Source organism: Pleurodeles waltl, chromosome 4_1, assembly GCF_031143425.1.
Source record: "Pleurodeles waltl isolate 20211129_DDA chromosome 4_1, aPleWal1.hap1.20221129, whole genome shotgun sequence".
Taxonomy (NCBI): Eukaryota; Metazoa; Chordata; class Amphibia; order Caudata; family Salamandridae; genus Pleurodeles; species Pleurodeles waltl.
In genome coordinates, this window is record NC_090442.1 from 252,078,647 (window position 1) to 252,102,929 (window position 24,283).

Sequence of the window (24,283 nt, forward strand, 5' to 3'; positions counted from 1 at the left end):
GGAGAGGGAGAGGAGGAAAAGCGTAAGCAAATATTCCTGACCAGTTCATCCATAGGGCATTGCCTTGGGATTGCTTGTGTGGGTATCTGGACGCGAAGTTTTGGCATTTTGCGTTCTCTTTTGTTGCAAATAAGTCTATTTGAGGTGTTCCCCAGAGTGTGAAGTAGGTGTTCAGAATTTGTGGGTGGATTTCCCATTCGTGGACTTGTTGGTGATCTCGAGAGAGATTGTCTGCCAGTTGATTCTGGATCCCTGGAATAAACTGTGCTATGAGGCGAATTTGATGGTGGATTGCCCACTTCCATATGTTTTGAGCTAATAAGCTTAACTGCGTTGAATGTGTTCCTCCTTGTTTGTTTAGATAATACATCGTTGTCATGTTGTCTGTTTTGACAAGGATGTATTTGTGGGTTATGATTGGTTGGAAAGCTTTTAGTGCTTGAAAAACTGCTAATAATTCTAGGTGATTTATATGCAGTTTTGTTTGATGTATGTTCCATTGTCCTCTTATGTTGTGTTGATTGAGATGTGCTCCCCACCCTGTCATGGAAGCATCTGTTGTAATTACGTACTGTGGCACTGGGTCTTGGAAAGGCCGCCCTTTGTTTAAATTTATACTGTTCCACCATAGAAGCGAGAGGTAAGTTTGGCGGTCTATTAACACCAGATCTAGAAGGTGACCCTGTGCTTGAGACCACTGTGAAGCTAGGCACTGTTGTAAGGGCCTCATGTGCAGTCTTGCGTTTGGGACAATGGCTATGCATGAGGACATCATGCCTAGGAGCTGTAGTATTGTTCTTGCTTGTATTGTTTGATTTGGAGACATGTGTTGAATGACTCTGTTGAAATTGTGAATTCTTTGTGGAGTTGGCGTTGCTACTCCTTTTGTCGTGTCTATTATGGCTCCTAGATATTGCTGTACTTTGCTTGGCTGAATGTTGGATTTTGCAAAGTTGACGGTGAACCCTAGTTTGTAGAGGGTTTGTATGACTTGATTTGTGTGGTTTGTATGAGCGAACTGGTTTTGATTAGCCAGTCGTCTAGATACGGGAATACATGTATTTGCTGCCTTCTGATGTGTGCAGCGACTACTGCTAGGCATTTTGTGAATACCCTTGGAGCGGTTGTTAAACCGAAAGGCAATACTTTGAATTGGTAATGTATTCCTTTGAATACAAACCTTAGATATTTTCTGTGTGATTGATGTATTGGTATATGGAAATATGCGTCTTTGAGGTCTAGGGTTGTCATGTAGTTGTGTTTTTTGAGCAATGGTAACACTTCTTGTAGTGTGACCATATGAAAGTGGTCTGATTTGATGAATGTGTTTACTACTCTGAGGTCCAGAATTGGTCTCAGTGTTTTGTCCTTTTTTGGTATCAAGAAGTACAGTGAATAAACTCCTGTGTTTATTTGTGTGCTTGGTACTAATTCTATTGCATTTTTTTGCAGTAGTGCTTGAACTTCTATCTCTAGAAGCTGTGAATGGTGTTTTGATAAATTTTGTGATTTTGGTGGTATGTCTGGAGGGAATTGCAGGAATTCTATGCAATAACCATGTTGGATAATTGCTAGGACCCATGTGTCTGTAGTTATTTCCTCCCATGCTTCGTAATATTGACCTATCCTTCCCCTCACTGGTGTTGTGTGGGGGGGGTGAGTGACATGTGAGTCACTGCTTGTTGGTAGTGGTTTTGGGGCTTTGAAATCTTCCTCTATTCCTAGGGAATTGCCCTCCTCTATACTGGCCCCGAAAGCCTCCCCTGTACTGTCCCTGGTAGGTGGACGGTGCGGACTGTGAGGTACTGGCTTGTGTGGCCTGACCCCGAAACCCTCCTCTAAAAGGTGTTTTGCGGAAGGTGGTATAAGATCCTCTGCTCTGCGGGGAGTAGAGTGCGCCCATGGCCTTGGCAGTGTCAGTGTCCTTTTTGAGCTTTTCTATGGCTGTGTCGACCTCCGGACCGAACAGCATTTTTTAGTTTATTGGCATGTTAAGTACTGCCTGCTGAATTTCTGGCTTGAATCCAGACGTTCTGAGCCATGCGTGCCTACGGATGGTAACCGACGTATTAATGGTCCTTGCGGCTGTGTCTGCTGCATCCATAGAGGAGCGTATTTGATTGTTGGAAATGTTTTGACCCTCTTCAACAACCTGTTTTGCTCTTTTTTGTAGATCTTTTGGGAGATGTTCAATGAGATGCTGCATCTCATCCCAGTGGGCTCTGTCGTATCGCGCTAGCAGCGCTTGTGAGTTTGCGATGCGCCACTGGTTTGCTGCCTGGACAGCGACCCTCTTCCCGGCTGCATCGAACTTTCTGCTTTCTTTATCTGGGGGAGGTGCATCCCCAGAAGTGTGTGAATTTGCCCGTTTTCTGGCAGCCCCTACCACCACAGAATCTGGTGGCAGCTGAGAGGTGATGAATACAGGGTCCGTAGGAGGCGCCTTATACTTTTTGTCCACTCTAGGCGTTACTGCCCTGCTTTTGACTGGCTCCTTGAAGATCTCCTTTGCATGGCGAAGCATGCCTGGGAGCATAGGCAGGCTTTGGTAGGAGCTGTGGGTGGAGGAGAGGGTGTTAAATAAAAAGTCATCCTCTACTTGTTCAGAGTGTAGTTCCACATTATGGAACTGAGCTGCTCTAGCCACCACTTGTGAATAGGCTGTGCTGTCCTCAGGTGGTGATGGCCTAGTTGGGTATGTGTCTGGGCTGTTATCAGACACTGGTGCATCGTACAAGTCCCACGCGTCTTGATCTTGGTCGTCGTGGCTCATGGCGGTGTGAGCTGGCGAATGTGACGGGGTGTAAGTTGGTGAAGCCGGAGTTACAGGTGGAGGCGAGGGAGGAGGTGTTACCGTCTTTGCTGTTTGTTGCTGAGGAGCCTCTCGTGCTACAAACTGAAGTGTTCTCTTTCTTTTGACAGGTGGAAGGGTACTGATCTTCCCTGTCCCCTGCTGAATAAAGATACGCTTTTGCGTGTGATCCACTTCAGTGGATTGCAGTTCCTGTTCGAATCTGTGTCTTTTCATTTGTGAAGACATAGAAAGTTCTTCAGTATAGGAGCCTGAAACTGGGTCTGTTGGTGCTTTTTTCGGCTCCGAAAACCCTGTTGTTTGTTTTTTCGGCTCCGAGGTAACCTTCCTCTTCTTTTGTGCCGAAAAATCTTGGCCTCTATGATCTTCGGCGCCACTGTCTCGGCGTCGATCCGTGTCGACACCGAACTCTCGGTGTCGATGCTTCTCTTTAGCACTCTCTCGGTCCCGAGGAGGCTGCGTGCCGGTGTCTCGACCGGAGTCGGACGATCTCGACACTGAATGGGCCTTTTTCGGTGCCGATTGTTGGTCACCGTGAATTTGGGTTGAGCCATGGCCGGTTGGCAGTGGCGTCCCCTGGGCCTTTTTGCCTTTTTTAATTTCTGATCTCGACGTCTTACTCACAGTTTTTGTATTGTCGAGTTCGTCGGAGTCTGAATCCTGGATGGAAAAGGATTCCTCCTGTTCCTCTTCTGTCTCGAACTGTCGATGCTCCTTTGGCGTGGACGCCATCTGCAGTCTTCTCGCTCGACGGTCGCGCAGAGTTTTTTGGGACCGGAACGCCCGACAGGCCTCACAGGATTCTTCGCTGTGCTCGGGTGACAGGCACAGGTTACAGACCGAGTGTTGGTCCGTATAAGGATATTTGTTGTGGCATTCAGGGCAGAATCGAAACGGGGTCCGTTCCATCGGCGTTGTTCTCCACGTGGTCGGGCCGACTAGGCCCCGACGGTGTGCCGAAATCTACCCCGAAGGGCACCGAAGCGCTTCGATGTTCAATGTGTTGTCGTATGTGTTTATCTCGAACCGGATCGCAACGATACCGTCGAAAATCTTCCGTTTTCAGCTATCTTTCCGTTCCGAAACTCGGAGCGACAGGAACACGTCCGAACCCGATGGCGGAAAGAAAACAATCGAAGATGAAGTCGACGCCCATGCGCAATGAGCACAGAAGGAGGAGTCACTCGGTCCAATGACTCGAAAACACTTCTTCGAAGAAAAACAACTTGTAACACTCCGACCCAACACCAGATGGCGAGCTATGCAGACCATGTGTATCTACAGCGACAGATGCCATCGAACACAAGTTTTCAGCTTGGAGGCAGTTGTGATCTCCAAAGACAGTCAGAGTGCCCTAGGCCAGAGAGAAAGTGGGAAAACCCAAAAGTACCAATTGTTACTTTTCCCAATACTTGTAGACTGGCCTGGGATTTCTGCCAGCAGGGAATGAGATTGTACATTTTGCCATTGGTAGGCAAATGGTTAGCGGCCATTGAACAACACGTTTACTGCCCAGAATGTTCCCATTGCTGTGCAAATCCGCTTTGTTTGCCCTTTGAATTTTGGAAATTTGCTCCCCTCTGCTACTTACATGATAAATGAGCAAAACGATCACCCTGTTACATATTAATAAGTAATGTCTCCCGATCAATCCCTTCTGGCTATCGGACAAATAACATAATAGTTGCTCGCTACATTTGAAAACGAAGTCAGTGCTTGCTTGAAATTCTTCCTTCTCTATTCTAAAGTAGTCTAAGATTTGTTAAAAAAAAACATATATACACCATCAGTAGAATTCCGCTGATTATTTACAACAGGTGCCTTCCAATAATAGCAATTGGTTATAAATAATAACCGGTCTACAGCTGTCTGGCCTGCCATCTTCTGTTTAAACATCACCATGAAACAGGTACATATCCCTAGTCTCGCCACAGAATAGTAGGTCAGGTTACAGGAAATCTAATCTGGTAGCATTAAACTTTAGGCACATTAATCAAAATGATATGAAGCAGTCAGTACATTGAAAACAGATCTAAAAGCGTCTTTTCCCACATATCAAGATTGTGAAAATAATAGGCAGCAAACATTACTGGGAAATGACCAGATGCCAGGCAGGACTGGAGGGTATTCAAGGGCACCAAGAAGGCAGGCAGTACTGTGGAAATAACGAGCCAGTGTGGTAAATTCAGTGATACTACTGTAGAGGGGCCACTATGAGTGTCTGCATATCAGGAAATTTATTAGCCTAAGAATAGGTGTTGGCCCACAGGCTTTGCTCAGTGGTGGAAAAGCCTCCTCAAAGTCACTGTTCTAACTTCACTTGTTCTGTGTTGTAGAACTCGGGTCATATTACACTATTAATATTTTTGAAATATGTTGAGTGATTCTTGACATCAGCCAATGCTCTCCTAGGGTCAGCCATTAAGAAATAGCTGAGTGTGCGCCAGAGGAGTCTGTGTAGTTTCAAGACATGTATCACTCAGTGTATTAATGATAGGCATCACTGTAACAGTAGATCTGTTTAAGAACAGAGCACTAATTCACTGGCTCATCATTACCCTATTATCTTGATATGGTTACATTTTAGAGAAATAATACTTTTAGGTCAATGCTGGAAGTATTACACAAAATGCATAAGGTCACCATCAAACATGTTGGCAGATTGTAAGAGTTTGTATGAAATTGTGTGCACACAATACCTGATTGTAAGAACTCTAGAATTATTACATATCTCTGAAATGGAATTATGCAAATATTGTTCACATTCCTGGCGGTAATGGCAATATACCCCCAATTATTTCCATACATACAGCATTTCAAAGACCCTGGCATGCACTGTCTCACAAAAGACAGAAAACTACTCTCCCACACCTATGTATATACTAGTTGTTCCACAAAGGCACAGCATAATTCAGGATCCAGTCGTACAGAGTTGGTGAGGTGCTTTTAGTATTTTGCAGTGTGCTAAAACCCATTATTACAGACACCAAGTACTTAGCAGAGGCAATACAAATATAACAAACATTTGTGGCATATATTAACCTTGATTCTGTCTACTTAGAAGTGAAATGGGTTACAACACAAAGGCACATTTGTCTTGAGACACCAACATTCCACAGATCTGTACTGTTATTTCTAGTGATTTAGTACATACTACCACTTAACGTTTTAGCAAATTTGAGAAATGTGCTTTAAAAGCACCACTGGATAACATGATTTTAAACATGATCTTGGACAAGGATACAAATACTCACACCCTCTAGCACAAAATGATTGACTCATCTACTCTGCTTGCTCGTTAACTAGCACAGGCATTTAGCAGTACCTATGATTTTGGTGACCAGCACCCCCGCAACTCAAAATGCTCCTAGCACCACTGGATGGAATGTCTGCTGCAGGATGCATAAAACGAGAAGGCTAGGTGTCTGGTGTTTTCTGTCAATTTCTGGTTCCAAATCTCGCAATACTGTTTTAGTGTGTTACGTTTAGTCCTCTGGAGCTACTGATCTTGGATGCCAGGTGATAGCGGGAGCTATTGTGTACAGTTCTGTAAACTAATAAACATGCACAGGACGGCAGGTAAATATGGCTGTAGAACCACTTAAATGTGAACTGGTGAGTGGTTATCATGCTGATAGTTGTGGTTGCTACACTTATAAAAGTCTATGCAACATTGATCTATGAAGCTCGATGTAATTTGTTGAACAGAAAATCGATTGACTTTTGGAATCTGCTTATAAACCTGACATGTTTTGGAACACTGTTTCAACATATACAGACAATGATATCGTTTTTGCCCTGATGAAGCAATATAGAAAACTGTACAGTCGCAAAATACTTATTGGCCTATTTTCTTTTGTAACCACAATCAATCTAAAAATAAATACCAAATTAAAGCCCTTAATCCTTATAAAGAACAAATGGTCCTGTGCTGATTAAATGACAAAAACAAATCATTAAAAAAAAGTATCACTAGGGAGAGACGTCTTGGAAAATCTTTACATAGTGCTAAGATCATCAATCAATAAAGCTAGATACAGACTTAAAGATTGTCTTCCTCAAATGCATACTATAATACTATTACAAATACTTTTCAACCACACAACCTAAGGTCAGCACACGTTAGTATGGAATAGATAGAATGGAGTAATTATGAATGCTTAAGACCTGTTCCGTTAGTTTAGAAGCAGAAACGTATTGACAATGCAGGCGTGAGGGTCTTACTACATAGACTTTTAAAATCTTGTGGCAGAGGTACAAATAAACCCATAATTTAACTATTCTTGCACAACTGTAATTGTAAACAAATACAGTAGCCAGCACACCTAGAATAAATCCTTTATTGTGCAACCCACCAGTGACCAGCAACAGAGCCACAGCAAATGAAGAGTAACAGCAGATTGGGAGCTATATATATATATATATATATATATATATATATATATATATATAGCCAAACATTTAAGAACACACACGTCACAACTACAGGAATCCCAGGAGGATACTGACTGAACAATAATAGATTAAAAAGAATGTAGACACTACAACCACAAGGCAGATGTAGTGGGTGATGTTGGTCTCATGGCTCCAGTTGAACATCACAATACAATAAAGTGAATACTTTAGTTCAGAACATTTGACCCCACTAGGTTACCCTAGATATTAGGGACAGTTCTACACTCTAAACACAGAGTCAGCAGAATATCACAAATGAAGTTCTGCTTTCTCCTGGGGCACACATACATGCCCAAGAGATATCACAAGAGCTCACTAGGATCAAATATCCGATGGTGGTGAGTAGCAGAACCAGTGATGAAGCATGCAACTTTAACTGGGTGTTGATTTGGTATATATGTTTTTTTTTTTCCAACAAACTAATGTCTTAAAGTGATCTTTGGCATATATACTGGGAGAACTCCTGCCTAGAGAGACTGAGGTCCCCTCATTTTAATTTAGGAGGGGTCTCAGTACATTTTGGCTTAGGGCAGGCACTTAGGATTGATTGACACACGCTACCAATGCATACTGGATGATTTTTTTGTTGATCAATAAAAAACAAAGGATGGATTCATCTTAGCAAATACTCGCTCATAGTGTTAATAGTAAACTCTTCCAGCACTTAGTATCAGGCAGAATTAATAGCTTTTGAATTAACTTAACGAGCTACAGTGGCAGAAGTTTCAAATTAAGTGGTGCAGAGCTATTGAACTACTTGATGTCGTCCTAAAAAAAAAAAAAAAAAAAAATCACACAAAATACCTGCCTGTTCATAAAGACCACCACACTGGGCTTTGTGACAACTCTTTTGTTTATCAGTGATGTGCATCATCATCATTATCATCATGAATTTCTCATGCATATTGCCCTTCTTAGTAACTCTCAGTGTTTTATTTAAAGGGTCTATTCATATATACCATATATGGTTTCAAAGCACGTTGTAGAATTTGAAGGTTATTATGCTACCCTAATAGTGAACTAGGAACTATTATACCATGGGAAATACACCATCCTTTCATCTGGCACTAAGAAATACTGTTATTATTGGAAGATTGTACATATGCATGTGATAAATCCACATTAACATGTTATGATTACTCACTTTATGGTATTCAACAAGACTTACAGAAGGATAGAAGGCTAAGTCTGCCATGCCAGTATTTAAATTCATTGCCTCCAGCAGGCTGTGACAACTGCACAGCTCACAGAGTTTCTTGCAGGTTGAAATTTGTGCCTGTACAGTTTGCACTGTTGCCTCTCGGGTTCTTTAACTGCATGAGGGATGTGTGCAATGCTGCTGCCTGTGCTGTGCCTGTTCTGTGTGTAAATTAACTTTGCATTACTGCTGGCCTTGTTGTACCTTCTCTGCTACTGTATGAAGACTCCATTGCTTGTTATACCCGTTGCGTGTATGGGCAATGCTTTTACTGTGGTTGGCCTTTTTTAGAACCCTTGTTATTATTCTGCAGTGGTGACACCTGCTCATGAGTATAAAACAAGAAGCCAGGCTCCATGATTATTCAAAAATTGGTCTCCTTCCCTGATGCTTTCTAGTCGTCATACTAGCACTCATCTCACCTGCACACTTGCTCAGTCATGTACAAGGAGAGAACAGACTCTACTCATTCAAACATTGCCCTTTTTGGTGCCACTTGAAACCGCTGCAAGTATCAGAAATGGATTGAAAATTTTGACCTGTACATAGGGCAGTTCCAGATCATAGTTTGTAGGTGCCATGGGGTTTCTTGCTTTGTACCCGTCTCTGTAACAGATCCATTGTCTGCTTGCAACAGGTAGTGGGTACAGAGCCCCCAGGCATTGCATAGAGGTGTCTGGATGGAAACACTTAGGCAATGGCTGCCTCTGTTCTGCAAGTCCCGGGGCGCAGACACAGGAGCTCCTTGCTGTTCAATCGTGCGGGGGCTCATGGCACTGTAGGTGCTTAGACATATGAGCGTCCACAAAGCCAGTTTGCATCTCTCATGCCTACGGTTTCTATGCTCTACACTTCCCGGCAGCCGTGAGGGCACCCATCTCATGGACCTGTACATGGGCAACAAACCTTACAGAGGAGGGAATTACAAGGAGCTCAGCCAACGTGGTTGGTGATTTTACCTTAAAAATCCAACATATTATAGTCATTGTAAAAAACGTTTCTTGAAAGAAGATCCCAAATGATCACAGTGGTGGGTGCTGTTATCTAGTAATTGATTTGAAAGCCTTTTCAGTCAAGGCCTTTACTTTTTGCTTGGAAAAACAGGGCAGCCCTTAGTCAAAGCGCAGACTGTTCGTTTTGGCCCTTGAAAAAATATTTGCAAATACCCATGGCATACACCAATGCGTACACCAACCTTCGATTAGGACAGTCATTTCTATAGGAATAAGTAAGGCAGCCACCTAATGGCGCTACATAGTGGTTGCACAAAATGATATAGTAGACCAGCTGGCAAAGTGCCTCTGTGTGTGTTGAAAATCCTTCCACCGGTATTGAGGTCTCCGAGAATATGAGACATTTACCCCTTCGGGAAAAGAAATGAGCTATGTGTTACATCCCATTAATATTGATGCATGCTAGGCTATGTAGATTTTATCAGCAGGCTAAATGAAAAGTGGGCCAGTATGAACAGCTCAGAACAGTGTTAGTTAGGAAAGCATTCAAATTATGTTTCATGGTGATTGGATGCGGAGGGGAAACTGGTTTAAGTATAAATAGTTTCATTTAGAATGGTAGTAAAAATCGCTAATCTTCACTTGATAAGTCAAAATGAATAACATTGAAAAGTATAAACCTTTTCACTGGCTTTGCAATGTTTTCAATCGTGAACTTTTGTCTAACTTTACAAATGACACTACGACCGGTAGCAAAACCTTCATACAACATCAACACATGGGAGTGCATGATCCACAGTGGTGTAATATATATTTTTAGCAATACTTTGAAAAAGGTCAGTTATCACCGGCATGATTTATTCGTTAGGACGACATTCTTTTCCACACACAAATCCTGTATTTAAATCATGCACACGATAGTTAGGTTTTCATGCAAACCATTCTAGTTGGGTTGGTGGCCTGAAATACCAGCTTCATCTCTTTTATTGCAACTCCACACCACGATGAGGCCACGTATTGCCGCACAATTTGTAAGTTTGGATGACAACGGCAAACTACAAAGATAAGTTACTTTTGTATTTTTGTGAGCAGCCCACAGTCCAAGGCTGTCTTTGCTGCTTGACTGTTTTTGTGTTGCAGCGCCTCATTTTCACTTTACCGATGATCTCAGCATATCTCCTGGTCCCACTGCCCCTACCAACAGGGCAGCCAAACGGTTACCTATGCATCAATTCAACATAATCCCCATGATTGGAATCATAATACTGTAAATCTTGCTCAGGACGAGAAGGCCAGATTTTTCAAGTATACTTTTACTTACGCGTCTCCAGATCTGCGGTAATTTTCAGGGCACTGGAAGGACAGACAGCGGAAGCCCCCTTGAATATTAAAGCAGGTCTCTGTGCCTGAGCAGTTATTAGTCCCTGTAAGACATTCATCGATATCTGGAAAATAAAACAAAAAATAACTTAGAAACAAGCGCGTGGTGCTTTGATTTTTATTACAGCTACAGTTAACCAAAGACATAACTGTAAGTCTGCTATACACATGCAAAGGTGATCTTGTCAGACCATTTGAGAATCGATGAAAATAACTAATTATTACTCACATAACAAAGCAATGGCGTGCAGCTTCACACAGGAGCACAACAATTCACGAAGTAAACAACGTATGGGGCAAACTAAAGCTTTCCAAGAGAACGGCGAAGAAAGCCCAGTAGTGATAACACAGAAAACCGGGACGTGTAAAACCACTCGCTTACAAGTGGATTCCTTCCTTCACTTCACATGACCTTCAGATAATTGGCAAATTTCTGTCCCATACGTTTGTATCTCTCAGTAAACTACCAATGATCAATAATTTTACTGCTTATGTTGCATTGTTTTGAGATACTTCCTTACAATAAGCATTTGCAAAGCCACTCTCTCTCTAGGTCTTGTCTTTGTAAGGCGTCAGTCAACCTTATGGCTTTGTCAAATGTTGTTGCTGATGCTAAACAACATCAGCAATAAAAATAAAACAAAAGCATTGCCAGAGCCAACAAGTTTTGGCTCTAACAGGCAGAGCTATTCACAGAGTCCCGCAATTGTTTTGCATTCTGGAACTTGAATTGTGCTTATATATTGTGAAAAATAAACAGAACCTCAGGTACAATAATGAAAGCAAGATCCTCCCCTGTATGAACTACTCACAGTGACAGAGACAATGTGAGTAGTATGCACGGTTTTGTACCTACTGTAGGAAGCTGGCCTGGTGTGTGCAGAGCACCTACGGTGTTATCACCTTATAACATAAGGTGATAACACCATAGGTGCTCTGCAGGTATCCAGGTATCCCCTATTAGGGAGGTGTAGTCAGTGTTCAGGAAGCCAGGGCTCTCTAGAGGTAACTCTGGATGAGCAGCCAAGACTTATCTAGGAGACATGCGAAGCTTATGCAATACCACTACAGTCAAACAGCACTTACACACATGAAAGAATCAGTGTTACACAAAAATAAAGGTACTTTATGGTAATACAAATATCAAAATACTGTATGGGCAATACCCCAATTGGAGGAAGTAAACACACTATTATGTAAACAGGAGGAGTCCGTGATTAGCATAAAAGGCAATAGAAAACAGTGTCAACAATAGAAAGTACTGAAGGCCTTAGGGGGGGGAGCCAAACCATATACTAAGAAACTGGAATGCGCAAGTCAGTCCCCCATCCAAGGAAGTGGAATCGGTACAGGGGAGCTGGAGGAAATAGGAATACCAAAAGCGAAGCACTAGAGTGCCCCCCAGCAACCAGGAGAAAAGAGGTAAGTACGTGGCTTTCGCCAAACCCACCAAAAGGAATTCAGAAGAGGATTTAGCAAGACCCAGACAAGACTGCAAAAAACCAAAGGTGGATTCTGGTAAAGGAAGACCTGTAAAGGAAGGAGACCAAGTCCAGTTCACATTAGAGTGTCCGGTTGTGGCAGGAGCCACTACCCACCCATCTGTGGATGCAGGACCAGGTCGACAGTAAACTAAGACAGTCAGCAGTGCAGCACTGGAGCAGCTGAAGAACTCCTGAAGTGATGCAACTACATCCCACGCCAAAAGAAGGATTGCAGTCGGTCAGTGGTGTGGAAAAAACACAGACAAGCCACGACAAATGCAAATGTTGTGGAAGAAGAAATGAGGAGCTGCAGGAGACAAGCAACGTCCAAGGGGACTCAACCCACGGAGGGGAGTCCCGGGGGACCCTCAGCACTGAGGAGAGTCACAGGATGAGGAGGCAGCACCTACAGGCAACCCACAGGCAGCAAGGCCAGGAGTCGAGGTGAGACCCGCACAGCACACGTAGAAAGGAGTCCTATGTTGCTGGAAAAGCACACAGAGGGCTGTGTGTCGCAGGGAAGAGTGCTGGGGGCTGGGGCTACATAAAGCCTGAAGATCCCTTGGAGGAGATGCCAACAAGTCTTGGTAGCTGCAAGAGAAGTGGTGCACGGGGGTACTCTCCTAGAGAGGCAAGAGCTTACCGTCTCCCAAGTTAGACAGCTGGTAGAGAGGACAAAGGGGATAAAGGGGACCATTTCAGACCACCACCCGTGATGCAGGATCCACGCAGCCGGTCGTCGGAGCATTTGGTTCCTGCAGATGCAAGGGAGTGACTACTTCACTCAATGTTGCAAGCAGAGTCATCACTATGGATGCAGATTGTCGGTTCCTGGAAGGTCGAGCTGCAGTTCCAGTGGCAAGAAGATGAAGTAAACGTTGCAGAGGAATCCTTCTGAAATCTTGCATGTTGAATCTGAGAACGCACTTAAGAGGGAGACCCTAAATAGCCAAGGAAAGGGGATTGGTAGCCTAGCAGGGTGACCACCTATCAGGAGGGGGCTGTGATGTCACCTACCTGTCCTGACCACTCAGATGCTCCCAGAGGCATCGGCCCATCTTGGATTCAATATGGCAGAATCATGTGGCCACCTGGAGGAGCTCTGGGCACCACCCCTGAGATGGTGATAGACAGGGGAGTAGTTACTCCCCTTTCCACTGTCCAGCTTTGCACCACAGCAGGGACTGGGTGTCCCTGGACTGGTGCAAACCAGTTTATGCAAGGAAGACACCAAATGTGCCCTTCAAAGCATAACATTAGCTTGGGGAGGCTACCCCTCCCAAGCCATGTAACACCTTTGTCCAAATGGAGAGGGTGCTGCCTCCCTCTCAGGAAATCCTTTGTTCTGCCTTCCTGGGCTTGAGCTGGTCTAACAGCATGGGGGCAGAAACCTGTCTGTAGGATGGCACCAGCGCCTGGAAAACTATGCAAACTGGCAGGAGCAAATCTAGGGGTCCTCTAACGAGCCCACAGAGTGCATGAAATTATACAACCAATACTGGCATGATTCTGACATGTTTAATACCAAACATGCCCATGTTAAGAGTTACCATTATGTAGCTGGACACAGATAGTGACCTGTGTCCAGTACACAGGTAAAATGGCTTCCCTGCACTTACGAAGTCCAGGAGAATGGAGCAGGAGTTCGTAGGGGCGCCTCTGCTCACGCAGGGTGCCCTCACACACAGGTACTTGCACCTTGCCCTCTGGGCTAGGCGGGCCTACCATAGGGGTGACTGCACTTGGTGCAGTGATCTGAAGTGAAATGGTGCATGCACCTTTTCACACAGGCCGCAATGGCAGGCCTGAAGACACATTTTACATGGGCTCCCATGGGTGGCATAATACATGCTGCAGCTCATGGGGAATCCCTGGTGCCCCAATGCCCTGGATACCTGGGTACCATATTCTAGGGACTTACATGGGGCACCAGTACGCCAAATGTGGGGTGTGTGAAGTCCCAAGCAACCAAATTTAGAGGGAGACAACACAGTCACTGGGGTCCTGGTTAGCAGAATCCGAGAGAACACAGTCAAAACATACTGACAGCAGTCAAAAAGTGGGGGTAACCATGCCAAAAAGAGGGTACTTTCCTACATAACCCCCACTTCAAACGAAAGACAGTAAGGCTAACCTTGTCCAGATGAGTCTTCATTGTCTAAGTGGAAATATATGGAGAGTCCATCTGTATTGGAGTGGTTACTCCCAGGTCTATGTTCCAATGTATAGTCCATTCCCTGGAGGGATATGGACCACCTCAAAAGTTCAGTATATTCACCTTTTATATGTTTTAACCATAGAAGGGGCTCGTGGTCTGTTTGAACAATGAAGTGATTGCCAGACAAATATGGCCTCAGCTTCTTCAAAGCCCACACCACAGCAAAGGCCTCCCTTTCTATGGCTGGCCAACGTTTTTCCCTGGAGGTCAACCTCCTGCTTATAAAAGCTACAGGTTGATCCTGGCCCTCTGTATTAAGTTGTGACAACACTGCCCCAATCCCTATCCCAGAAGCACCTGTCTGTACTATGAGCTGTTTGGAGTAGTCAGGGCTTCTTAAAATAGGAGCAGAGAACATGGCTTGTTTAGGGTCCTCAAAAGCTTTTTGGCAGCTAGTTGTCCACAAAACTTTCTTGGGCATCTTATTTGGAGGTGAGGTCATTAAGAAGGGCTACAATGGAGCCAAAGTTCTTAATGAACCTCCGGTAGTACCCAGTGAGGTCTAAAAAAGGCTCTAATCTGGGTCTGGGTATTAGGGGCTGTCCAACCCAAAATAGTTTGTATTTTTCCCCGTAGTGGCTGAATCTGGCCTCCATTACCACGTGGCCCAGATGTATCACTTTCCCCTGCCCTATCTGGCATTTAGAGGCCTTGATAGTGAGACCTGCTTTTTGCAGGGCCTCTAAAACATTGTGCAGGTGGACCAGGTGATCTTGCCAGGTGGAGCTAAAGACAGCTATATCATCAAGATAAGCTGCACTGAAGTCTTGCAGTCCTTGGAGAACTTTATTCATCAGCCTTTGGAATATGGTAGGTGCATTTTTCAACCCACATGGTTTCACAGAGAAGAGATAGAGCCCACCAATGGTAGAAAATGCTGTTTTAGGTTTACCATCCTCTGATAACTTGATCTGCCCATAGCCAGCAGTCAGGTCAAAGGTACTCAGATACGTGGCAGATGCCAGTGAATCTATAAACTCATCTGCCCTTGGGATAGGATGAGCATCTGTTTTAGTAACAGACCCCCTGTAGTCTACACAAAACCTCATTTCCCTTTTTCCAGTCTGGGAGTGAGGTAGGTTTGGGGACAAGTCCTACAGGACTAGCCTAAGGGCTGTTGGAGATGTCTATGACTCCTAGGTCTAGCATCTTCTGAACTTCAGACTTGATGCAGTCTTCAACATGATCAGGCTGCCTGTACATTTTGCTCTTAACAGGCAAGTTGCCTCCTGTTTCAATGACGTGTTCATACCATGTGGTCTGACCAGGTGTCAGGTTACTGCAGTTCTCTTTTTGGGACTCAGCAGGGCAGTCAGCAAGCACTACTGTAGGAAGTTGGCTCTGTATGTACTATTTCAAAGTAAGAAATAGCATGCACAGAGTCCAAGGGTTCCCCTCAGAGGTAAGATAGTGGCAAAAAGAGATAATTCTAATGCTCTATTTTATGGTAGTGTGGTCAAGCAGTAGGCTTATCAGAGGGTAGTTGTAGGAAGTTGGCTCTGTATGCACTATTTCAAAGTAAGGAATAGTATGCACAGAGTCCAAGGGTTCCCCTTAGAGGTAAGATAGTGGCAAAAAGAGATAATACTAATGCTCTATTTTGTGGTAGTGTGGTCGAGCAGTAGGCTTATCAAAGGAGTAGTGTTAAGCATTTTTTGTACATACACACAGGCAATAAATGAGGAACACACACTCGGAGACAATTCCAGGCCAATAGGTTTTTGTATAGAAAAATATCTTTTCTTAGTTTATTTTAAGAACCACAGGTTCAAATTCTACATGTAATACTTTGAATGAAACGCATTGCAGGTAAGTACTTTAGGAACTTTGAATAATCACAATAGCATATATACTTTTCAAATAAAACACATATAGCTATTTTAAAACTAAGCACAGTGCAATTTTCACAGTTCCTAGGGGAGGTAAGTAATTGTTAGTTCTTGCAGGTAAGTAAACCACCTACGGGGTTCAAGTTTGGGTCCAAGGTAGCCCACCGTTGGGGGTTCAGAGCAACCCCAAAGTTACCACACCAGCAGCTCAGGGCCGGTCAGGTGCAGAGTTCAAAGTGGTGCCCAAACACATAGGCTTCAATGGAGAAGGGGGTGCCCGGTTCCAAACTGCCAACAGGTAAGTACCCGCGTCTTCGGAGGGCAGACCAGGGGGGTTTTGTAGGGCACCGGGGGGGACACAAGTTAGCACAGAAAGTACACCCTCAGTAGCACGGGGGCGGCCGGGTGCAGTGTGCAAACACACGTCGGGTTTCCAATGGAAATCAATGGGAGACCAAGGGGTCTCTTCAGCGATGCAGGCAGGCAAGGGGGGGGCTCCTCGGGGTAGCCACCACCTGGGCAAGGGAGAGGGTCTCCTGGGGGTCACTCCTGCACTGGAGTTCTGATCTTTCAGGTCCTGGGGGCTGCGGGTGCAGGGTCTTTTCCAGGCATCGGGATCTGGGAGTCAGGCAGTCGCGGTCAGGGGGAGCCTCGGGATTCCCTCTGCAGGCGTCACTGTGGGGGCTCAGGGGGGGCAACTCTGGCTACTCATGGTCTCGTAGTCGCCGGGGAGTCCTCCCTGAAGTGTTTGTTCTCCACAAGTCGAGCCGGGGGCGTCGGGTGCAGAGTTGCAAGTCTCACGCTTCTTGCGGGGATTGCAGGGGTCTTTAAATCTGCTCCTCTGGCTACAAAGTTGCAGTCTTTGTTGAACAGAGCCGCTGTTCTCGGGAGTTTCTTGGTCTCTTGGAAGCAGGGCAGTCCTCTGAGGATTCAGAGGTCGCTGGTCCTGGGGAAAGCGTCGCTGGAGCAGTTTTCTTTGGAAGGCAGGAGACAGGCCGGTAGGACTGGGGCCAAAGCAGTTGGTGTCTTCTTTCTTCTTCTGCAGGGGTTTTTCAGCTCAGCAGTCCTCTTCTTCTGTAAGTTGCAGGAATCTAAAATCTTAGGTTCAGGGAAGCCCTTAAATACTAAATTTAAGGGCGTGTTTAGGTCTGGGGGGTTAGTAGCCAATGGTTACTAGCCCTGAGGGTGGGTACACCCTCTTTGTGCCTCCTCCCAAGGGGAGGGGGTCACATTCATACCCCTATTGTGGGAATCCTCCATCTGCAAGATGGAGGATTTCTAAAAGTTAGAGTCACTTCAGCTCAGGACACCTTAGGGGCTGTCCTGACTGGCCAGTGACTCCTCCTTGTTATTCTCATTATTTCCTCCGGCCTTGCTGCCAAAAGTGGGGCCGTGGCCGGAGGGGGCGGGCAACTCCACTAGCTGGAGAGCCCTGCGGTGCTGGAACAAAGGGGGTGAGCCTTTGAGGCTCACCGCCAGGTGTTACAGCTCCTGCCTGGGGGAGGTGATAGCATCTCCACCCAGTGCAGGCTTTGTTACTGGCCTCAGAGTGACAAAGGCACTCTCCCCATGGGGCCAGCAACATGTCTCGAGTGTGGCAGGCTGCTAAAACCAGTCAGCCTACACGGGTAGTTGGTTAAGGTTTCAGGGGGCACCTCTGGGGTGTATTTCACAATAAAATGTACACTGGCATCAGTGTGCATTTATTGTGCTGAGAAGTTTGATGCCAAACTTCCCAGTTTTCAGTGTAGCCATTATGGTGCTGTGGAGTTCGTGTTTGACAGACTCCCAGACCATATACTCTTATGGCTACCCTGCACTTACAATGTCTAAGGTTTTGCTTAGACACTGTAGGGGCGCAGTGCTCATGCACTGGTGCCCTCACCTATGGTATAGTGCACCCTGCCTTAGGGCTGTAAGGCCTGCTAGAGGGGTGACTTATCTATACTGCATAGGCAGTGTGAGGTTGGCATGGCACCCTGAGGGGAGTGCCATGTCGACTTACTCGTTTTGTTCTCACCAGCACACACAAGCTGACAAGCAGTGTGTCTGTGCTGAGTGAGGGGTCCCCAGGGTGGCATAAGATATGCTGCAGCCCTTAGAGACCTTCCCTGGCATCAGGGCCCTTGGTACTAGGGGTACCAGTTACAAGGGACTTACCTGGATGCCAGGGTGTGCCAATTGTGTAAACAAAAGTACAGGTTAGGGAAAGAACACTGGTGCTGGGGCCTGGTTAGCAGGCCTCAGCACACTTTCAATTCAAAACATAGCATCAGCAAAGGCAAAAAGTCAGGGGGTAACCATGCCAAGGAGGCATTTCCTTACAGCGGTTCACATGGATCACCCTCTTGGGGCTCCTGCTAGTGCCTAGGTCCACCAGGTAGGTGACCTGACTCTTCTTCTCTAGCACTGGGTAAGGGCCACTCCATTTGTCCTGAACCCAGACTTTCTGCCCTGGTTGAAATTCAACCATTGCAGCCTTTTGGTCATACCAAAACTTCTGGAGCTGTTGGCTGGCCTCAAGGTTTTTACTTGCCTTTTCCATGTACTCTGCCACCCTTGAACGAAGGCCAAGCACATAGTCCACTATGTCTTGTTTAGGCTCATGAAGAGGTCTCTCCCAGCCTTCTTTCACAAGAGCTAGTGGTCCCCTTACAGGGTGTCCAAACAGAAGTTCAAAGGGTGAGAACCCTACTCCCTTCTGACGCACCTCTCTGTAAGCGAAAAGCAGACATGGTAAGAGGACATCCCATCTCTTTTTGAGTTTTTCAGGGAGCCCCATGATCATGCCTTTTAATGTCCTGTTGAATCTCTCAACAAGGCCATTAGTTTGTGGATGGTAGGGTGTAGTGAATTTATAAGTCACTCCACACTCATTCCACATGTGTTTCAGGTATGCTGACATGAAGTTGGTACCTCTGTCAGACACCACCTCCTTAGGGAAGCCCACTCTGGTAAAGATACCAATGAGGGCCTTGGCTAATGCAGGGGCAGTAGTCGACCTAAGGGGAATAGCTTCAGGGTATCTAGTAGCAAGATCCACTACTACTAGGATGTACATGTTCCCTGAGGCTGTGGGAGGTTCAAGTGGACCCACTATGTCCACACCCACTCTTTCAAAGGGGACCCCCACCATTGGAAGTGGAATGAGGGGGGCCTTTGGATGTCCACCTGTCTTACCACTGGCTTGACAGGTGGTACAGGAGACACAAAACTCCTGGACTTTCTGGGACATGTTGGGCCAGTAGAAGTGGTTGACTAGTCTCTCCCACGTCTTGGTTTGTCCCAAATGCCCAGCAAGAGGAATGTCATGGGCTAAGGTCAGTATGAACTCTCTGAACTCCTGAGGCACTACCACTCTCCTAGTGGCACCAGGTTTGGGGTCTCTTGCCTCAGTGTACAGGAGTCCATCTTCCCAATAGACCCTATGTGTTCCAGTTTTCTTGCCATTGGACTCTTCAGCAGCTTGCTGCCTAAGGCCTTCAAGAGAGGGACAGGTTTCTTGCCCCTTACACAACTGCTCTCTTGAGGGTCCCCCTGGGCCTAAGAGCTCAACCTGATAAGGTTCTAACTCCATAGGCTCAGTTCCCTTAGAGGGCAGAACGTCTTCCTGAGAAGAGAGGTTCTCTTTTTGTTGTTGTGTTGCATCTGGTTTCCCAGTTGTCTTTCCTTTTCTCTTGGTAGGCTGGGCCCTTTTTCCAGGCTCCAGCTCTACTTTTTCACCCTGAGCCTTGCACTGTGCCCTTGTCTTGACACACACCAGTTCAGGGATACCCAGCATGGCTGCATGGGTTTTCAGTTCTACCTCAGCCCATGCTGAGGACTCCAGGTCATTTCCAAGCAAACAGTCTACTGGGATATTTGAGGAGACCACCACCTGTTTCAGGCCATTGATCCCTCCCCACTCTAAAGTTACCATAGCCATGGGATGTACTTTAGTTTGATTGTCAGCATTGGTGACTGGATACGTTTGTCCAGCCAGGTATTGACCAGGGGAAACCAGTTTCTCTGTCACCATGGTGACACTGGCACCTGTATCCCTCAGGCCTTCTACACTTGTCCCATCAATTAAGAGCTGCTGCCTGTATTTTTGCATGTTAGGAGGCCAGGCAGCCAGTGTGGCTAAATCCACCCCACCCTCAGAGACTAATGTAGCTTCAGTGTGACACCTGATTTGCTCTGGGCACACTGTTGATCCCACTTGGAGACTAGCCATTCCAGTGTTAGCTGGAGTGGAGTTAGAAGTGGTACTTTTCTTGGGACAGGCCTTGTCTCCAGTTTGGTGTCCAGGCTGATTACAGCTACGACACCAGGCCTACCCAAAATTGTTTTGTGAAGAGGCTCTGGGCCCACCCTCCTGTGCAGGTTTTTGGGGGCCTGAAGAAGACTCTTTACTATTTTTGTTTTTGGATGTCTCAAAACTCTTCCCCTGGGGAGGCTTTGTGACCCCTTTCTTTTGGTCACCCCTTGTGGAAGTCTTGGTCACCCTAGTCTTGACCCAATGGACTGCCTTCTTTCCCAATTCTTGGGGAGAAATTGGTCCTAGGTCTACCAGATGCTGATGCAGTTTATCATTTGAACAATTACTTAACAGGTGTTCTTTCACAAATAAATTGTACAGCCCATCATAATCATTAACACCACTGCCTTGAATCCAACCATCCAGTGTTTTCATTGAGTAGTCCACAAAATCAACCCAGGTCTGGCTCGAGGTTTTTTGAGCCCCCCTGAATCTAATTCTATACTCCTCAGTGGAGAATCCAAAGCCCTCAATCAGTGTTCCCTTCATGAGGTCATAAGATTTTGCATCTTTTCCAGAGAGTGTGAGGAGTCTATCCCTACACTTTCCAGTGAACATTTCCCAAAGGAGAGCACCCCAGTGAGATCTGCTTACTTTTCTGGTTACACAAGCCCTCTCAAAAGCTGTGAACCATTTGGTGATGTCATCACCATCTTCATATTTAGTTACAATCCCTTTAGGGATTTTCAACATGTCAGGAGAATCTCTGACCCTATTTATGTTGCTGCCACCATTGATGGGACCTAGGCCCATCTCTTGTCTTTCCCTTTCTATGGCTAGGATCTGTCTTTCCAAAGCCAATCTTTTGGCCATCCTGGCTAGCAGGAAGTCCTCTTCACTGAGGCTATCCTCAGTGTTTCCAGAGGTGCTGGCCCCTCCTGTGAGGGAAGCAGCATCTCTGACTATCACATTTGGAATCAAGGATTGAGTGTCCCTGGGTTCCCTAGTTAGGACTGGAAGGTAGGAATTCTCCTCCAAGTCACTATCATCATCCTCTGGGTTGTCATCCTCAGAGGGGTTGGCTTTTTCAAACTCTGCCAAAAGCTCCTGGAGCTGTAGTTTGGAGGGTCTTGAGCCAATTGTGATTTTCTTTAGGTTGCAGAGTGACCTTAGCTCCCTCATCTTAAGATGAAGGTAAGGTGTGAGGTCGAGTTCCCCCACATTCATCTCTGCACTAGACATTATGGGGGTGATTCTAACATTGGCGGGCGGCGGAGGCCGCCCGCCAATGTTCCCCCGTCAAAATACCGCTCCGCGGTCACAAGACCGCTGAGGGTATTTTGAAATTTGCCCTGGGCTGGCGGGCACCGGGGGGGACACAAGTTAGCACAGAAAGTACACCCTCAGCAGCACGGGGGCGGCCGGGTGCAGTGTGCAAACACACGTCGGGTTTCCGATGGAAATCAATGGGAGACCAAGGGGTCTCTTCAGCGATGCAGGCAGGCAAGGGGGGGCTCCTCGGGGTAGCCACCACCTAGGCAAGGGAGAGGGCCTCCTGGGGGTCACTCCTGCACTGGAGTTCCGATCTTTCAGGTCCTGGGGGCTGCGGGTGCAGGGTCTTTTCCAGGTGTCGGGATCTGGGAGTCAGGCAGTCGCGGTCAGGGGGAGCCTCGGGATTCCCTCTGCAGGCGTCGCTGTGGGGGCAACTCTGGCTACTCACGGTCTCGTAGTCGCTGGGGAGTCCTCCATGAATTGTTTGTTCTCCACAAGTCGAGCCGGGGGCGTCAGGTGCAGAGTTGCAAGTCTCACGCTTCTGGCGGGAAATGCAGTTGTCTTTAAGTTGCTTCTTTGGAAACAAAGTTGCAGTCTTGGGTGAACAGGGCCGCTGTTCTCTGGAGTTTCTTGGTCCTTTTAGAGCAGGGCAGTCCTCTGAGGATTCAGAGGTCGCTGGTCCTGGGGAAAGCGTCGCTGGAGCAGTTTTCTTCCGAAGGGGGGAGACAGGTCAGTAGAGCTGGGGCCAAAGCAGTTGGTGTCTCCGTCTTCTCTGCAGGGTTTTTCAGCTCAGCAGTCCTCTTCTTCTTAGGTTGCAGGAATCTGAGTTCCTAGGTTCAGGGGAGCCCCTAAATACAGAATTTAGGGGTGTGTTTAGGTCAGGGAGGGCAGTAGCCAATGGCTACTAGCCCTGAGGGTGGCTACACCCTCTTTGTGCCTCCTCCCAAGGGGAGGGGGTCACATTCCTATCCCTATTGGGGGGATCCTCCATCTGCAAGATGGAGGATTCATAAAAGTCAGAGTCACTTCAGCTCAGGTTGCCTTAGGGGCTGTCCTGACTGGTCAGTGACTCCTCCTTGTTTTTCTCATTATCTCCCCCGGCTTTGCCGCCAAAAGTGGGGCCGTGGCCGGAGGGGGCGGGCAACTCCACTAGCTGGAATGCCCTGTGGTGCTGGAACAAAAGGGGTGAGCCTTTGAGGCTCACCGCCAGGTGTTACAGCTCCTGCCTGGGGGAGGTGATAGCATCTCCACCCAGTGCAGGCTTTGTTACTAACCACAGAGTGAAAAAGGCACTCTCCCCATGTGGCCAGCAACATGTCTCGAGTGTGGCAGGCTGCTAAAACCAGTCAGCCTACACGGGTAGTTGGTTAAGGTTTCAGGGGGCACCTCTAAGGTGCCCTCTGGGGTGTATTTTACAATAAAATGTACACTGGCATCAGTGTGCATTTATTGTGCTGAGAAGTTTGATACCAAACTTCCCAGTTTTCAGTGTAGCCATTATGGTGCTGTAGAGTTCGTGTTTGACAGACTCCCAGACCATATACTCTTATGGCTACCCTGCACTTACAATGTCTAAGGTTTTGCTTAGACACTGTAGGGGCACAGTGCTCATGCACTGGTGCCCTCACCTATGGTATAGTACACCCTGCCTTAGGGCTGTAAGGCCTGCTAGAGGGGTGACTTATCTATACTGCATAGGCAGTGTGAGGTTGGCATTGCACCCTGAGGGGAGTGCCATGTCGACTTACTCGTTTTGTCCTCACCACCACACACAAGCTGGCAAGCAGTGTGTCTGTGCTGAGTGAGGGGTCAGAGACCTTCCCTGGCATCAGGGCCCTTGGTACCAGGGGTACCAGTTACAAGGGACTTACCTGGATGCCAGGATGTGCCAATTGTGAAAACAAAAGTACAGGTTAGGGAAAGAACACTGGTGCTGGGGCCTGTTTAGCAGGCCTCAGCACACTTTAAATTCAAAACATAGCATCAGCAAAGGCAAAAAGTCAGGGGGTAACCATGCCAAGGAGGCATTTCCTTACAGTAGTGTTAAGCATTTTTTGTACACACACAGGCAATAAATGAGGAACACACACTCAAAGACAATTCCAGGCCAATAGGTTTTTATATAGTAAAATATATTTTCTTAGTTTATTTTAAGAACCACAGGTTCAAGATTTACAAACAATACTTTAAATGAAAGGTATTTCTCTCAGGTATCTTAGGAACTTTGAATCATCACAACAGCATGTACAGTTTTGGCAACAATGGCGATAAGCTATTTTAACAGTTCCTGGGGGAGGTAAGTATTTGTTAGTTTCACAAGTAAGTAAAGGGTTCAAAGTTGGGTCCAAGGTAGCCCACCGTTGGGGGTTCAGGGTAACCCCAAAGTTACCACACCAGCAGCTCTATGCCGGTCAGGTGCAGAGGTCAAAGTGGTGCCCAAAA

General features: G+C 46.4%; 1 protein-coding gene across 3 annotated transcripts in view; it reads right to left on the reverse strand.

The window, feature by feature from the left end:
• Positions 1-24,283, reverse strand: part of FBLN1 (fibulin 1) — a 766,403-nt gene that overhangs the window by 380,151 nt on the left and 361,969 nt on the right. For all 3 annotated transcript variants that reach the window (XM_069228256.1, XM_069228253.1, XM_069228255.1), the window contains exon 14: positions 10,740-10,863. In XM_069228256.1, the coding sequence (XP_069084357.1) occupies positions 10,740-10,863 (124 nt within the window). The remainder of the gene's footprint in view (positions 1-10,739; positions 10,864-24,283) is intronic.